This window comes from Macaca nemestrina, chromosome X (assembly GCF_043159975.1).
Source record: "Macaca nemestrina isolate mMacNem1 chromosome X, mMacNem.hap1, whole genome shotgun sequence".
In the NCBI taxonomy this organism is placed as follows: domain Eukaryota; kingdom Metazoa; phylum Chordata; class Mammalia; order Primates; family Cercopithecidae; genus Macaca; species Macaca nemestrina.
In genome coordinates this window covers 146,981,546-146,999,386 of record NC_092145.1, presented here as the reverse complement: position 1 = coordinate 146,999,386, position 17,841 = coordinate 146,981,546, and the positions used below count along the sequence as shown (strand labels likewise).

At 42.6% G+C, this 17,841-nt stretch overlaps 1 protein-coding gene across 7 annotated transcripts in view; it reads right to left on the bottom strand.

The window, feature by feature from the left end:
• Positions 1-17,841, bottom strand: part of LOC105478145 (glycoprotein M6B) — a 169,731-nt gene that overhangs the window by 24,115 nt on the left and 127,775 nt on the right. For 3 of the 7 annotated variants that reach the window (XM_024791671.2, XM_011735156.2, XM_011735158.2), the window contains exon 2: positions 13,867-13,986. The exons of the other annotated variants lie outside the window; for them this stretch is intronic. In XM_024791671.2, coding sequence (XP_024647439.1) covers positions 13,867-13,986 — 120 coding nt within the window. The remainder of the gene's footprint in view (positions 1-13,866; positions 13,987-17,841) is intronic. 7 annotated transcript variants of the gene reach the window in all.

Here is a 17,841-nt window from a genome sequence, read left to right as displayed (position 1 = left end):
TCGGGGATGGGACTCAGGAATTACAGGGTTAGGGCTTGCTTTTTTGAAGCTCCCCTGGTAATTTCAATGAGCACTCAAGTGTTATATAGCACAGGTCAGCCAACTGTGGCCCACCAGCTAAATCTGGCTCTCCTCATGGCCTGCAAACTCAGAATGAATTTGACATGATTCTAAGTGGTTACATTTTTAACTGCTTAGAATATATTTAAAAACTTATTTTGTGACACATGAAGGGCACATAAAATTCAAATTTCTGTGTCTATAAAGTTGTACTGGTACACAGCCACGCTCATTCATTTATATATGGTCTACGGCTACTTTCAAGCTACAAAGGCAGGGTTGAGGCATTGCCACAGGTATTTACTATGTGGCCCTTTAAAGGAAAGTTTTGCAGACCTCTGTTTAACAGCAGTGGTTGTCTCTCTTTTTTTTTTTTTTTTTTTTTCTTTCCCAGATGCAGTCTCACTCTATTACCCAGGCTGGAGTGCAGCAGTGCAATCTCAGCTCTCTGTAACTTCTGCCTCCTGGGCTCAAGCCATCCTCCCACCTCAGCCTCCCAAATAGCTGGGACTACAGGAAAACTTTAACCTGCATATAAATCTCCTGGGGACCTCATTAAAACACAGATTCTGTTCAGGCAGGTCTGGAAAGGACATTGAGCTCCCAAGTGATTCTAACCTGCCTGCCCACCAGTCTCACTCTGAGCCAGGAGTGGGCTCTCAAAGACTGTGTGCAGCCCCGGAAGACCTCAAGATCCTTGCAGGAGGACTGTGAAGCCAAAACTCTTTTTATAATAGCACCAAGATGTTATTTACTTTTTTCACTGCTTGACATTTGCACAGTAAAACTGCTGATGCCTGAGCGCGAATCAGGCAGTGGCCCCATAGTGTACTTAGCAGGAACACATTCCTCACCACCACGCGCTTGCAAGCAAAAAAATTAAAGTAAAAAGCCAGTTTCACTTCCAAATGTCCTCGATGCAATAAGAATTATTAATTTGATAAATCTCAACCCCCGAGTATGTGTCTTTTGAACAGTTTGTGTAATGAAATGAGTGAGAGGATGCAGAAAGCCCTTCTGCTGCAAACCACCATGTGATGGTGGGCTGGAGGAAACATTCTTATGTAATTGAGTTATGAGCCAAACTTGCACCTTTCTGGGGCAAACACCCCCTTTCTTGAAAGAATGCCTGACAAGCTATAGTTTTTTAGACTTACGTATGTGGCAGAAACTTTCTCAAAAATGAACCACTTGTCACTTCAAAGAAAACAACTGATAGTATCTGTTGCCAATCAATTTTGGCAAACTTGTACCTGCCACAGTGAGACTGACAGCTTCCCAATACTTAACCAGACTTCTTGATGAAATCGGTGGTGATATTAACAAATGAAATTTTTTTGATATGGTTTAATGAAATGTGTCAACGTCTGGAAGATCTGTACAACTCAGAGAACCAATATTTTCCAAATAGCCAAGGGAAAATAATTCTTGAATATAAGAGCCAATCAAAGTGCAAGATCAAGCAATGAATTTTAGTGGAACAGAGTACAAAAAGATCGTCAATATGGTTTCAGATTCCACATTACAAGTAGTCTTTAAGAAACCACTACCTGCTGAATTTTGGTGTAGTATCAAGGAAGAATTTCATAATTATCTGCAAAGGTCATTAAAACACTCCTCCATTCTCCAAGCTGTGAGAAATTGAGTTTTCTTCATATACTTCAACCAAACCAAGATACCCCAAGATGCCTCTGAATGAATGCAGAGGCAGATGTAAGAGTCTAGCTGTCTAATATTAAGCCAGATATTAAACAGATTTGCAAAAACATAAAACAGTCCTATTCCTCACACTAAAATATTCTTTTTGAAAATCGTTATCTTTCCTAAACATTACTTAGGTTGACATATAATGGATTTGCTATTATTTTAAATGACTAAGTTTATTATTAAGTAATAAAGGTATCAGTTTTTTGTTTTTGTTTTTTTTTTTAAAGATGGAATCTTGCTCCATCTTAAAAAACTCCAAGGCTGGAGTGCAGTGGCACAATCTCAGCTCACTGCAACCTCCGCCTTCCGGGTTCAAGTGATTCTCCCGCCTCAGCCTCCCAAGTACCTGGAATTACAGGCACATGCCACCATGCCTGGCTTGCTTGCTTGCTTATTTATTTATTTATTTATTTATTTATTTATTTTGAGATGGAGTTTCGCTCATCTCAAAATGTTGCCCAGGCTGGAATGCAATGGTGCCATCTCGGCTCACTGCAACCTCAGCCCCCCGGGTTCAAGCAATTCTCCTGCCTCAGCCTCCCAAGTAGCTGGGATTACAGACACGCACCACCATGCAGGCTAATTTTGCATTTTGAGTAGAGATGGGGTTTCTCCATGTTGGTTAGGCTGGTCTCGAACTCCTGACCTCAGGTGATCCGCCCACCTCAGCCTCTCAAAGTGCTGAGATTACACGTGTCAGCCACTGCACCCGGCAGGCCTGGCCAATTTTTGTATTTTCAGCAGAGATAGGGTTTCGCCATGTTGGCCAGGCTGGTTTCAAACTCCCGACCTCAGGTGATCTGCCCACCTCAGCCTCCCAAAGTGCTGGGATTACAGGCATGAGCCACTGTGCCCAGCCCTCAGTTCTAGCTTCTAATATAGAAAATATTTATAGGCACAACTCAGAAGAGCAAAGGCTTTTTGGGGTCTTCAAGTGTTTCTAAGCACGTAAAGGTACCTAACACCCAAAAAGTTCTGTGAACCACTAATATAGTGCATTAAAAAGATATGAAGTCAATTGACAGGGGCTTCCTGTCTAAGAGCAAAGTGTGAAATCAAATATAGGTTGCTTCTCAGTTCTCTCGTCTTTCATGCAGTCCTAGACATAAAAGTTCAACTACATAATGATAAGAATGTGGAAACTATTTCTAATGATAGAAAGGAAATCACTTTTTGGCAGGTCCTTTTAGAAGCTTGTCCTAAAATCTATTTAGTAAGGGATTTTCATTTTTGTGAAACCACTATGAAAGTCTTAAAATAGATGAGCCCTTAAAATAGATGAGTCTCTAATATTTGCCATATGGTACCAGCAGTAGAAGATAAGCAAGTCAATAAAAGCAATGATACGCTTACATGGCTGGGAATAAAAATATCCGACAACCAGATACTTATTAGTCTCTTCCTTTGCCTTTTGTGGGAATTGGCTTTGGTTTTCCCAAAGGCTTTTAGCCTGGTGAAGTGGGACAGCAAGGAACCATGGAGATCAATGGAGAGTGGGGGAAGCCAGTTCTAAGTCCAGATGACACCGATTTTAAGAGCACAGCGATCTGGAGGCTACTCCAGACATTTGAGAAGAATTTAATATCTGCAGTTTTGAGCTTTAGCAGCAGTCAGTTTCCTTGACCATCTGGGCGACAGTGTCTCTACTTTCCTGGATTCTATTCCATTCCATGAGTGTCTGCCCAATCCCTGCCATGTGTAAGCCACTGTGGTGGTGGCTGCAAGTGTGCCCTCCTGGCTTTGATCCTTGTGGATGGGGTGAGGGGGTGGTAAGACACACAGACACATAAGGTATCACTAAAGTGGAATAAAGAGAGTGCTGATATAGGGACATAGGGACATGGGGGAGTAAGGTAGGGACAGATCTCCTTGGTTAGTGTGGATTGCTAAGGGAAAGGTTTATGGATGGCAGGAGGTGAAGAGGCCTTGAAGAACAGAAGAATTCCATGAAAAGCACAAGGGAAGGAGAGCAGGGCCAATGTGGTGTGGGAGATGTGGGGAGAGTTCAGGGTATAGCCAAGTTTATCAAGGACACCAGGGTAATGGTGGGGAGAAGTCAGGAAGGTAGGACCCCCACTGCCTGGCCCAAGGAAGATGTCCAAGCCAGCCTCAAGCCTCTGTGCTTCACTTTGCAGCAAAGGGAAGAGAGGGAAGCTTGTGAGCAGGCGAGAGATGTGATTCGGGATGTGCTTTTAAGAGATGAATCTAGCACTTGTGTGTGGGCTGGATTGGAGTCGGTGCAAGCTAAACTCTTCAGTGGTAGGCGGTGGCAGAATGGGTCTTCTGAGGTTTATTCATGGGGGCAGGACGTCTTCAGTAAAAGCAGGAAGGATAAAAATTGGACAAAGCTGTGGAGCTATTAAGCAATCAACGTCATGCAACATTTTCTATTCGGGTGAGAAAGGGTAAGAGAATTTATGTGAACAAATCTTCACGAGGGCCATTCTAGAAAATGCAAACTCATCCACAGAGAAGGAGAGCAGATCAGTAGTTGCTTGGGGAGAGTGGGAGCATAGGAAGGGTGGAAAGAGTGGGGAATAGCGGCCACATCGCCATCCTGCTTGTGGTGCTGCTTTCACGAGCACACACGTATGTCAAGGCTTGTCAGACACTTTAAAGAGATGCACCATATGCATGTCAACTATACCACAAGAAAGTGTTTTCAAAAGACCTGTTTGTGAAGTTCAATTTCTACAAAACACACTAGTTTAAAAAGGTTGTGAACCCCTTTGGGAAACTAAGGACTGGTGGTGAAAGGCAAGAGCCACACTAACCTGGGTGATGGGAACCCTCCAGGCAGAGCAGAGGCATCCTCTGGGCAGAGGGTGAGGACAGCAAGGGTCAGGGAGGCCTTAGGGCCTTTACTAGACAAGCAGAGGGTAGGAGGCTACAGTGAGGGGAAAGGAAGATAAAGGGCGCCTGAGGAAGACATACCTGTTCCTCTAACCACTATAACACACTCGTATGCCCTGCATACATCTCTATATGCATAGGGTGTTTATAGCACATGCTATATGCAAACACACACGTGTATGGCATATGTTGCATAAATAAATATATGTAGGTTTAAATATATTGGTTTATGCACTGTGTGCCTTTTAAAAGAATGAATTTCTCTTCAGGAAACACCAATACACAGATTGTATATAATATTCCAGACTTATCAAGCTATCCATGCCTGCAATAAGCTTAACATCCGGGACAAAGCAACCCCATGGACTTCTACTGCTTCACTTGGAACCAATTTCCTGACTCAAAGCATAGGACCTAGCCCAGGGGTTCTCAACTCTTCGTACTATTGGCATGGGCCATCCTTTGTTGGGGGAGGGGCAGTCTTGTGCACTGTAGGATGCTTAGCAGCATCCCTAACCTCTACCACTAGATACCTGAAAGGCATCTCCTGAAAGGCAGAAACTCCCCTGGATTGGGCAACACTGGTCTACCACAGTGGTTCTCAACCTTCGCTGCACAGGGGATCACCTGGTGGGGGAGCTTTCAAGAACACTGATGCCTGGGCCCCACCCTCAAGATTCTGAATGACTTGGTCTGGATGTGGCTTCGGGATTTTAAAAGACCTCCCCTCCCTTCCAGGGTTCTACTGTGAAGCTCAGGCTGATAACTTCTTATTCAAGAAAACCATCCCAAAAAGTTAACCCTATTTACATGCAGATGATTCTAGAAACCTCAATTAGCCAACCTAGTCTTTTTTTATTTTTATTTTTTTATTATTATTATTTTTTGAGACAGAGTCATGCTCTGTTGTCCAGGCTGGAGTGCAGTGGCGCAATCTCTGCTCACTGCAACCTCCACCTCCTGGGTTCAAGTGATTCTCCTGTCTCAGCCTCCCAAGTAGCTTGGACTACAGGCACCCACCAATATTCCCGGCTAATTTTTGTATTTTATTTTATTTATTTATTTTTTTAGTAGAGATGGGGTTTCACCATGTTGGCCAGACTGGTCTCAAACTTCTGACCACGAGTAGCCAATCTAATCTTAACTTACTTAACAAATACACACTGAGCTCCTATGCAACTCTCAGAGTGCAAGGTCTTGACCAGCCTGGCCCAGGAAATGAGCCATGTACACAATGGACACTAAAATTAGACAATTTCATACAGAGTCACACATCGTGAGTGCTAAACATAAGGTGATCATCATTCAACACTATGAACGAGTGCTTTCTTGGTCCCAGGTCCCAAGCCAGGCCAAAGCAGGGAGCAAGGCATGAAGACCTCTGCTCACAGACAGCTTAGAGTCTAGTGCCTCAGAAAGGCCATCAAACACCTGCCAGGTACTCATTTAACCCAGTGATACATTCTCTGAGAGGTGAGGCTTTGGGAAAGTGAATAGGTTATGATCATTAAGGAGATGGAGGATGCATATGAACTGTGAAATGTTTATACAGCCTGTGGCAGGCAGCTAAGACACCCTCAATGATCCCCACAAATCTACATTCATGGCCTTGTGTAATTCCCTCCCCTGAATGTGGGCTGGACCTAGTGGCTCACTTCTTAGGACTAGAATATGGCAAAAGTGATGGGATATCACTTCCCTGATTAGGTTTCAAAAGACTGACTTCTGTCCTGTTAGCATTGTCTCTCTGGCTGGCACATTCTCTTACCTGCTCACTTGCTCTCTCTCTCTGATGAAGTCATCTGCTAGGTCATGAAGTAGCTATGGAGAGCCCACACATGGCAAAAATCAAGGGAGGTTTTAGGCCAACAGCTTGTGAGGAACTGAGGCCCTCAGTCCAAGAGGCCTCAAGTAACCAAGTCCTGCCAATAGCCATGTGAATGAGCTTGGAAGTGGATCCTTCCCCAGTTAGGCCTTCAGATGAGACTGCAATCTCATTAGAGTTTCTGAGACAGCTAAGCTCAGCACAGACTCTTGACCTATGGAAGCCGAGATAATATATGTTTTTGTTTCTAGCCACTATGTTTCGGAGGAATTTGTTATGCAACAGTTGATAACTAACACACAGCCTGAGCTCTGATGTTTCCCTACAGCTTTACAATAGAATGTTTTTGCATTGGCTCTTATACACAAAGATATAGTGGCAATAGCAAAACATTACTTCAAGAGGAATTTACTTCAAATTCAATAGTACTGTCTGTTACAGATGTGGAAATTTGATTTTGAGCACTTAACTGTAAATACACATACAGGTTGAACACAGATATACACAGGTTGAACTGAAATGATACTTTACCAAAGATGTTATAATGAGGGTTTATGGCCTTCTATGGGGGGAGCTTCTTAAAATGGGCCAAATTTCTGGGACCCATTGCAGATAGGGTAGCTGGGAATCTGATTTTTCTTTTTAAGAGATTGGGTCTTGCTATATTGCCCAGGCTGAACTCGAACTTCTGGGCTCAAGTGATCCTCCTGCCTTAGCCTCCCAAGTAGCTGGGACTACAGATGTGTGCCACCATGCCCATATGAAATCTAAATTTTTAACCAGCATTCTTAGGGATTCTGATTCAGGGCACTGGAACCTCATACTTTGAAAAAAAAAATTAAAGAAACGATCCCCAACACTACATTTAATAAACCACAAATGTCTTTTCTATACACAGAAAATAAAACTTGCTAAAGTGCACTGAATAGAACACTAGATGAAAGTAGCTCACAATATCCACTTAACGGGACTTGGTTTATTATGGGAAAACTCAGAAAAGGACCTGAAAGAGGCCAGAGTGGCTGAGCTTCTAGAAAGTGCCAAGAAATTCTCTGAAAAAGGGCTGAGCCTTAGTTGACAGCCTGTGAGCAGGGAGTCCCTATTCCCCACAGAGAGCAAGGATTCTGGGGTCTGGAGGGCAGAGGATGAGGGATGTTTGATGCAGAAGATTTTAGGAAACTGAGTGCCGAGCAAAGTTTTTAGGTGTTGCCTAACATCAGTAGATAGAGTATTGCATTTTGGCACACTTTGCAAATTCTAAGTCAAGGATTGGCAATTGTTTTCTGTAAAGGACCAGATGGCAAATATTTTTGCCTTTGCAGGGTGTACAGTTGCAGCTTCTCAACTCTGCTAGTGGAGTACGAAAGCAGCCACAGACAATCAAATGGGCCTCGCTGATTCCAATAACAGTTTCTTTACAAAAACAGTGGGTGGCATCACCAGCCTGGTCTGTCAAATCCTCACAGGAATCTCGATTTATTGCCACTGGGAAACAGCACATGAATGTAAACAAGGTTTTCTCAAGACACAGGAAGGCTTGTTTCGATCCCATTACCTCTCCTACCAGCCTGACATTTCATCCCTAGATAGTCCTTGGTGGTGAAAGCATTGTTCATGGAAGTCTCCAGAAACTACAAGCATGATGATCTTCAGAGAAAGATTTGTCCCACCTAAATGACTCTGACACCCAGAGCATTCCGTTTAGTACAAAAGCCAATTCATATAAGCTTTTCATAGACGTGGACGCATTCAGGGGGTGGGGATGTGGCTTATTTGGGAGTGAACTTCGGCACCCAAAAGGACACAGCCTGGGGAGGTGGGAAGACCCAAGTGGCTGACTTCAGCTACTCCCCAGCTACTTCAGAGTAATTCCAGTTACCTCTAAGGGTGGCAAAAGATTTCAAAGCAAAATTAATTTTAATGGACTCTAGTTAGATTTATATGAAAACATGTAATTTCAAAGGCAGCAAATAACAGATGGCACTACTTCTCAAAGACCGAGAAGTACTCAGTCTTGAATAATCCAAGTCAGTGTCCCCAAAATCAGACATGTCTGACAGAAAGCCTCAGATCAACACTCAATACTCATTGATCTGCTTTCTCTGTCTGCCTACTCTAAGATGAGAAGCAAACATAAGACCAAAAGACAAAGGGAGCTGATATGTCACAGACACAGTAAGCCATTGTTACATAATCAGGTGCTAATCACAGACTAACAATATAGCACATAAACAATGGAACATTCATAAACAATCAAGAAATTATTTATATCGATATATATTTGTTTATAGTTATATATAAATTATTTATATGTGTATATATAGTCGTGATATACACACACACACACACACACACACACACATATAATCATGACTGCCATAGCAGTCAGTAAATAAAGTATAAAATCATTAACTGCTGTATATGGCACTTTTCTGGTGAAAACTGCAGGTGCTTTGAAAATGAAAGAACTGATACATCTCAAAAAAAGGCAAAGTACTCTAAAAATCTCAGGGACCTTACAGCATGAGCCTGAGCTACAATGCGCTTCCACTGTGTTCACCATTTACCTCCATGTAACCAGAAACATTTTGAGTAACTGAAAGGCATCAGACAGACTGAGAGCGTCCACTGGCTTAGGCTGGATAAGCTAAGAAAGCTTCTGCAACCAGCCTCTGGGGATAGAATGACACCACCAGCAGAACCCACATGGCACGACCAGACTGTCAGTTATGGTAGACACCCAACTATGGCCAGAGGTACAATGGTACACGCAGAAGGATTAAGGGTTTTTGTTCCCTCTTAAAATACATTTCAAGTGGTTTGGGAGAAGACCTCAAACTTAGTGGCCTTACACCTTAGGTTAGGAAAGAGTGACACTAAAGAACAACGACAAAAATCCAGTAGCATTTCCCAGGACTTATAGCTAGAGGTGTTCCCCTACAAAGCAGATCGGTGAGAGAGAAGTCCCAGGCTCAGCCTAGAAGGGGGCCAAGGGATAAAGTCTGCAGTTCCCAGGAGTCAGCCTGTGGTTGCATCTGGGCAGACACAGTGCAACATGAGTGAACAGCAGTGCTGGACCCTCCCTGTCAGTCTGCTACCCTGCCCTCCACCCGCCAAACCCCGTGGTGACTCAGGAATCCGTTCTCTGTGGTGCAAATCACAACACTTGGGCTTCTTGCTAAATACCAACACTCCCCAGGGCCCTCCTCTCCCAGCATCCTCTGTGACAGTCCCTATGTAGAGGGTGTGCTCTTTATCCTGACTTCTGGAATTACCTGTGGCCATCTTAACTGAAACATCAGAGCAATTTGGATTTGAGAGGGAGGAAACTGGTGATATGTGAAGTGGGTGGTTATTCTACTCCTTCCTTGTGAGACTGAATTCTGAATTACAGATTTAACTGTATATAAAGAACCACTTTTAGTCCACCAAGAATGGCAGCCTATATTTAGTCACGGCATCTTGCATGTCATTGGATTATATTAAAGAGGGAGATAAGAGACATTTGAGAATTTCTCCCAAGCTTCCATCAACTGCTTTCTCCTCTGGCCCTCACTTTGCCACAAAGAAACAAACCTTTCTCACCTTCACTGCCCCTTCCCCAAGCTCCCTCATGAGACAAGCAGGTAAGAGAAGCAAGCTCACTGTTTTTCAAACCAGCCAGGACTCAGCAAATTAATGACTGCCTTGGCATTGCTTAGACATGCCTCTCCCTAAATAGAAAGGGAAAGAACAAAGGATGAATACCTTTAGCAATTCTTTATCTTTTCCAAAGATGAAGATTTCTAGATCTCTTGAGGGTAAATTCACATAATCAATTCCTTCCTGTCTTCTCCCTTCTTGCTCTTGGACCTTGCTCTGAATTAGTGCTTCTCAAGCTTTAACATGCACAGGAACCACCTGGAAGTCTTATGAAAATGCAGATTCTGATTCAGTGGGGCTGGTTGGGGCCTGGGACTCTGCATTTCTAACAAGCTCCCGGAAGTGTCGATTCTGCTGGTCCACAGCCTGCACTTGGAATAGAGGATCTAGAGTTTCTTAGGCTATCCTCTGGAGCCTGTATAACACAATCTACAACAGCCTGGAAGTACTCCCTCCATGTTAAGCACAATATTCCATTGACTGGAGACTCAGCATGAACTACTCCCTGCTTCATCGCTTGCCTGCATCTCAGACCACCACCTCAGGCCAGGCCCCTAGGGCAGCATCACGAGGGATAGCCCATGTGGCCATACATCCTTTCATCTCCTGAAGGCAGAAAAGATGTAGACACTACATGTCCAAAGCAGCTAAAAATTGAAAAGGAAAAAGAGACAACGAAAGAATAACTATCCAACTCCTAAAGATGGAATTCTACTGGGAAGTAGTAGCAAGAAAAAGAAAACCATGAAAAGGATCCTGGAACCATCCCGGAACCACCATGACCTTTCCAACAGGGAATAAGGAAGTTCCTGGATAAGGGCAGTCTCCGCTACAGTAACTGCATGAGTGGGAGAGGCATTTTCCTTTGGCAAAAATTTCCTGGTCAGCCTTTATCAAAACCTCTTTTTCCCCATGGAAAAAGGCTGACAACTCTGCAAAAAATTTAAAAAAAAAAAAAGCCATATGGAATTCCCTATTTTTTGCCTCATACCATCTGGTTGGGGTTGGAGATCTAAGTATAGAATGGCAACGGCATTGATTTAGGAGCCAACAAAATCTGTAAGTGTCTGGGAAGGCAATGGCATGGCTGGAGTGGGTCCCTTCACTCTGTGGCCTGCACTGTAGGCCTTACAATATCACACATAAGGTCTCTGCAGACAGCTCCAGACACAAGCAGTCCCCGTGGAGACATCTTTTTTCCAATTATTTCCATCAATGCACACAAAAGGTTAAAACTATGTGTAGGTGGAGATTGTTTCAGGATCTGGGAAGATAATTCTTTAAATCAAATTCAGTGATTTTGTTTCTCCCCCTCGGGCAAGAACCTGCTAGTTCATGGAATTCTCACTTGCAGTAGTATCACCAGCAACCTGATACTATTAGACTTTCACAATCTTTCATCGTATCATTCTGGAATTCCAAAAAACTTGAAAAGTAATGTTTTTGTTTTTCTCCCCTAACTCATCTGGCAGCAAAACCTGTTCTGATCTCATCTTCCTTGGTGCCAAAATCTCACCTGAATGGACAAGGAGTTGTTTATAGTGTTGGGCTCTCCAGAAAGATTAATGAGTTAGATTTGCAGAGACACTGAGCAGCGGCATCATGCAGTACATGATGTACGCACTGTGTTATCTTTTGGAAACCCCAATTCTTTGGAATTCTGAAAGAAATCAGTTTCAGAAAAAAAGAAAATGGAGCCTCGTATGTTTCTTCTCAGCTGCCACTGCTGCTACGAACACCCAGATTCTGGTGTTTCACTGTAGGATCAAAAAGCACACAAATCTTATTGCAATGCTTTTACAGGGAACTGCTCAACAAGTGGAGAAAACTCTTCAGAAGCAATTGATAGAGGTTTTTTTACTCCCCCCAACAAGATACTGTGGTTATTCTTTACCAGTTTAATGAACTAAAATACAGGAAAGAGTAAGTATTTTTCTGGGTTTCCAGTTGGCCTGATGTCATTCAACACTCTTAAAATGAAGACTCTTAAAGACTCTCAAGATGAAGAGGGACTCTTCCCTCAAGCAGTAGTTTCTGATAACTTGAGGGCTTCTTGTCCTTTCCCCACTCTCCACCCTTGAATTATGCACATCTCATGGCTTTTTTTGCTGCTTTTTTAAAAAGCAGCTTTATTGAGATACAATTTATATTCTATAAAATTCACCTGTTTTAAGTGTACAATTCAATGATTTTGAGTAAATGCACAGAGTTGTGTGACCATCACCACAATCTAATTTTAGAACATTTTCATCACACCAAAAATGATCCCTTGTGCCCATCTGTAGTTGCTCCCCAATCCTCCCTTCTCTGAGCCTCTGGCGACCACTAATCTACTTCTTATCTCACCAGTTCTGTACATTTAACATAAACAGAGTGGTAGAACATTTGGTCTCTTGTGTCTGGCTTCTTTCACTTAGCATGATATTTTTGAGGTTCGTCCATGTTGTAACATGCACCAATATTTCATTTCTTTTTATTGCTGAATAGTAGCTATTGTATGGATATATCATGTCTAATGACGTTTTTTAAAATCAAGATTCCAGAACTCTCCATATTCTTTATAGGATCTATGAGAATGGATGGCTGATGTCACCTCGTGCTCACCCTATTTAGCCAGCGCTGTACAGGCACACACAGAACCAGCACCTGATAGCCATAGGACAGATGAAGGAATGCGTAACCCAAGACAGAACTAAATCCAAAGTCAGATTTCGTTTTAATTAACCTGACACCACAATTTAGATTTTAAAGGAAAAACTTTTATTAATCATGGATTTTATGACTTTGTAATTCAATGAGCAACTTACATTGTACCTTGGGATTGCCCTTTCTGGAGCTGTACATGCTACGTTTACTCCTGAAGAAGTTAGCAAGCATTTGGAAGAAATGTTATGGATTGATGCAAAATCACAGAAATACTTTAAACCTGTTACTGTGTTTATCCGACCTACCACCTGCCCTTTATGTTTGCATTTTACGTAGTTTGAACTACGGTTGTACACTGGCAAAATCAGTGAGTTTTTAGCTAACTGAGCTGGGTATTATGACTTGTGTTGGCTTTGGGAACGTGGGAGGTTGGATATTCATACTGCTTTGCCTTTTGCCCCTTCTAGATCCCCAAACCAGCTGTTGCACACCTCACCCAGATCCAGCACCTAGCAGTTCTGAATGGCCAATGTTCCTCACGAGCAAGGAAAATGGAAACTGTACCCACTGAACCTACCTGATGGGAATCGGGTACACGGTTATCCAATCCTACTTTCACAGCTTTGATTTCTCTTTCTCAAAGGCAATGACTGATGTGAGAGGGTGGTGCAGAGCAGCAGGGCTGGGAAGACATTTGGGGACACTCACGGTACTCTCAGAGCCAAGGCTCCTTGAAGGCCCTGGCCCAGTTCTTGGCCACATGGGGGATGTGGGTGGCCCCCCTCCCCCATTATTGGTTCAGGCATTGGAAATTTCATGGTTAACCAAAGGCATATCTCACTATACATTGTTCCCTTTGAGAAGAAGAGGTGATTGAAGGTGAAGAAAGAGGGAAGAGGGAAGAAAGGGAAGAAGGAGAAGAAAGTGGAGAAAGATGGGGTGGAATGGAGAGGGAGAGAGAAAAAGAAAGATGATTAAAAAATGTTTATAGGGTGAATTCCACCCACGCCCGTGTGAACAAATTAATGCACCAAGCAAAACATAAAATATCACCAAGCTGCAAGAGCCATTACAAATAATATTAAAGATAACAGTTGACTTGCTATTAGAATTCACCCCAAGGCTGTATTTACCTGGACTGCTCAAGGGGCTAGCCCTGTCCCCCAGGGTTGGCACGGGATGGTACTGGTGGTTCTTTGAGCCTGGGTACATCCAGTGGTACCTGCCAATTTCCATTTCAGCTCTGCTGTTCACTGCCAATTTCAGGTGGCAAAGAGTCAGTGTCTCTATCTCCAGCAAAGATTCTATATCAGCATTTTTATTTATTCTTTACCATAGAAAGGAAATGGGGAGTTTAAAAAATACGCTTTTGAAATGCAACCCTTCAGTACCAGCATGATCCATTGAGAATGTCCTCCATTTCTAAATTGAAGTTTATGTAAATCACCAAAATGATCTTTATTTTCTACATCTTCTCCCACCCCCACCATATCCCGCTTCTTAAAATGCTCATTTGGGAAAGATACTATTTATAGTGAAAATTTGGCTTCTCACAATAATATTTTTCTTTCTGTTTCCTTTTCAGACCAACAGAGCACTAACAGAGCACTATAATTATTGCCAGCTGCACTCGCGAAGGTGAACGCAGGCTCCCTTTCTGTACGAGTATCCAGTTCTAGTCCAGAAAACCCGGCCAACAACCCAATGGTCTGCTGAATCTTGGATGAAATGCTTGTCTTCCCATTGACGTCTGCAGTATTGTCTGTCACCTCATCTTAAACTCAGAACGTCTGAGCCTAGAATGTTCTGGATTAAATCCTGTTCCAGTTATCTCCCATGTGCTATACAGAAAGGGCTACTGGTCTTGGGCTCGAACCACTGCTTAATTACACACATGGTGACAGCTGGCACTCCCTGAGGACTCAGGTCTCTATCTGGTAATATGATACAATACTTCCCACTTCTTAGGGGACTGCAAAGAAAAATACCTACCAATTTCCCTAGCACAGAGTAGGCGTCTCGTAAAAGTTACTTGAATTACAATCTTGAAATCTCAAAGAGATCATAAGGTTGCTATGGCTAGTTTATCTCTGAGAATCCCATAAAACCTAATAAGGGGTTACATCTTCTGGGGCACCACAAATATTTAAGGATTAAAAAAAAAAAGATTGTGCCATTGATGTGGGTAATGATTCCATCAGAAGATCAGGTCACAATGCACCATCTGGCAGCTCGGGTCTCTGAGGAGAAGAACCTAGTAAAGCCACAGTGTGAGGCAAGCAAAACCTCACAAAGCCTTTATAAAATCCCAACTCCACTCTCCACAATCTCTGAAAACTTGTAAGGTTATTTCAGGTTTGGAAGCAGAAACATGCTTTTCTAGAGTGTTTCAGAAAAAATCTTTTTGACTTCGAGGTAAGGCATACATAACTTACTTAAAACCGGGGTGGGGAGGTGCAGAAAAGATGCTGGGATAAGATCAGAACTGCACAATGAAACTACTTTTGCTACTGCTATTTTTGTGGTCAATAATGATGATGGCAGCTAAAATTTATGGAATGATTACAATGTACTTATTCACCGCACTCAGCACGTGGTACGTATTACATTTGCCACAACCAACCTCTGAAATAGGTACTATTATTATTCCATTTTTACAAGGGAACAACCCGAGGGCAAGGAGAAGGTAATGATCACTTGCCCGAGATCTTTCAGCCAGGAGGTAGAGAAGCCTGAAGGTGAACCTTAGCAATTTCACTCAAGAGGGCACACTTTAGAAACCACCATATATCCTACTGTGACCTCTGCGTGTATTGCAATTTTCTACTCTTTTGCTGAGGCAACAGTTAGCCTAACAAGAGTGTTTCCGAGGTGTATTTGCAGTTGAGTTGTGCTTCTGTATCTCCTAAAGAAACGGTCCAGGTCCTAAGCTACTGATGTTATCTCAGTCTTCTTAAAATTTCTTAACTTTCAGCCTTCCTTAGATTGAGATTTTTGTGGGCTGGGTGTGGTGGCTCACACCTGTAATCCCAGCACTTTGGGAGGCCAAGGCAGGCAGATCACTTGAGGTCAGGAGTTCAAAACCAGCCTGGCCAATATGGTGAAACCCTGTCTCTACTAAAAATTAAAAAAAAAAAAAAAAAAAAAGCCAGGTGCTTTGGCTCGCGCCTGTAATTCCAACACTTTGGGAGGCTGAGGCAGCCAGATCACCTGAGGTGACGAGTTTGATACCAGCCTGGCCAACATGGTGAAACTCTGTCTCCGCTAAAAACAAAAAAATTAGCTGGGCGTAGTGGTGCACACCTGTAGTCCCAGCTACTTGGGAGGCTGAGGCAGAAGAATCGCTTGAACCCAGAGGAGATGGAGGTTGCAGTGAGTTGAGACTGCACTCCAGTCTAGGTGACAGGGTAAGACTCTGTCTCGGGGGGAAAAAAAAAAAAACAGATTTAGATTTTTGCTTTACAGTTCGGGAGATTCTCTCTCAGGAATAGGTGTTGCTACATTCTCCGAAGACAAGAAAACCCAGTGGGGTTGACAGAAAAAAACAGAAGGTCAAGGCACTTCATGATCTGATCTGATTTTCTCTTCGTAAAGGGTCTGTGAGCCCTCCACATAGACACCTAAGCAAGAGGATTCTAAGTAGCTCTATCACTTTTGATCTGGAAATTTGTATCCTTTTAAAAAATTTGTCTATACATACTCAGCACACAGGTGCCCAATAAACACTGGCTGAATAAATATTTGGTTGAAAGCAAGGGAGCACCCTGGGACCCTGTGGACCCAGAAATGGACCTCTAGACCTCCCACCATGCTGACTTTTACCCAAGCCAGGCCATGCAATTCAGGGTATCTCTGCAGAGGATTCATCCATGCTCTGTGCTCATCTCCTCATATGGATGGGGTAAGCATCCAGATGCTCAGGCAAGCAAGCACAGGCTGCTAGGCAATGACAATGAAAAATCATGGACTGCTCAATGTTAACATGTTTTCTGAGAAAAACATGGTAGCCATGCCTAAGACCCTTAATTCAGCATTAAAAAAAAAATGAATAGATCCAGAAGACACACCGATGGGATAGACAACTGGATGGATGTGTTCCAAATCCCCTGGACTTATACTTCTGGAGAGGCCTTTTTACATCAGTATATCTTTAGATATGAAAGAAAAGAAAAATCACTTCTATTTTATATTTTTGAGCCAAATTTAAATAAAGGCATTAAATATAGTTATTTATAAAATTTGAAAAAACACAGTATACATTTTAATCCCAAGGACAGGATCCCAACACCTAAAAGGCAGTCACAGGATTCCAAGAGGATGCCTTGGCTCAAAAGGTCTTTTAAAATGTCAAGTTGATTCTGGGCACCTGGCAAGAAATGGGAAAATGTTTTATGCCCTACAGAGGGAAGACTGCAAAATGTTCTCCCTAAGAGAGAAGATAGAGATGAGGTGACCAGTGGTGGCTTATGAAGACACACACAGCTGTGAGTGGTCATTGCCAAAGGTGGGCATGAAACAAGGGGAAATTGCAAAAAGGAAAGCAAAACAATGCCTTGTTCATTTTTCCCCATTTACTTATTTAATGTAATTTAGTGACAAGGCTGAACGAACGAACTTCAGACTGTCATGCTTCTTAGCACCTAGGAAATTATCACTGGAAGCAACTAAGTGACAAACACTGAGCTTCCAAGAAAGACCATATTCACTGAGCAAGGTCTTTCAAAGCTATATTTGTTATCCTTCATTTTTAGCTATTATTTAAAATATTAAGGAATGCCATAACAATGCTATAAATATAGTAAAGATTGGTAAATTATAGCCATCTGCTTTCATTTATAAGATTTTATTGGACCACAGTTGCACCCATTTGTTTACATACTCTCTAGGGCTGCTTTCATGCTACAGTGGCAGATTTGAACAGCTACAACAGACACTGAGTGGTCTGCAGCACCTAAAATATTTACTATCTGACCTTTACAGAAAAAGTGTGTTGACCGTTGATTTTAAATACAGCATAGTAAGACTTAGCTACATAAAGCAGTTAATGCAATTAATAAAATCAGCCTATCAAATAGGAAATTACTATATTTTCTCTTATGTACTCTTTG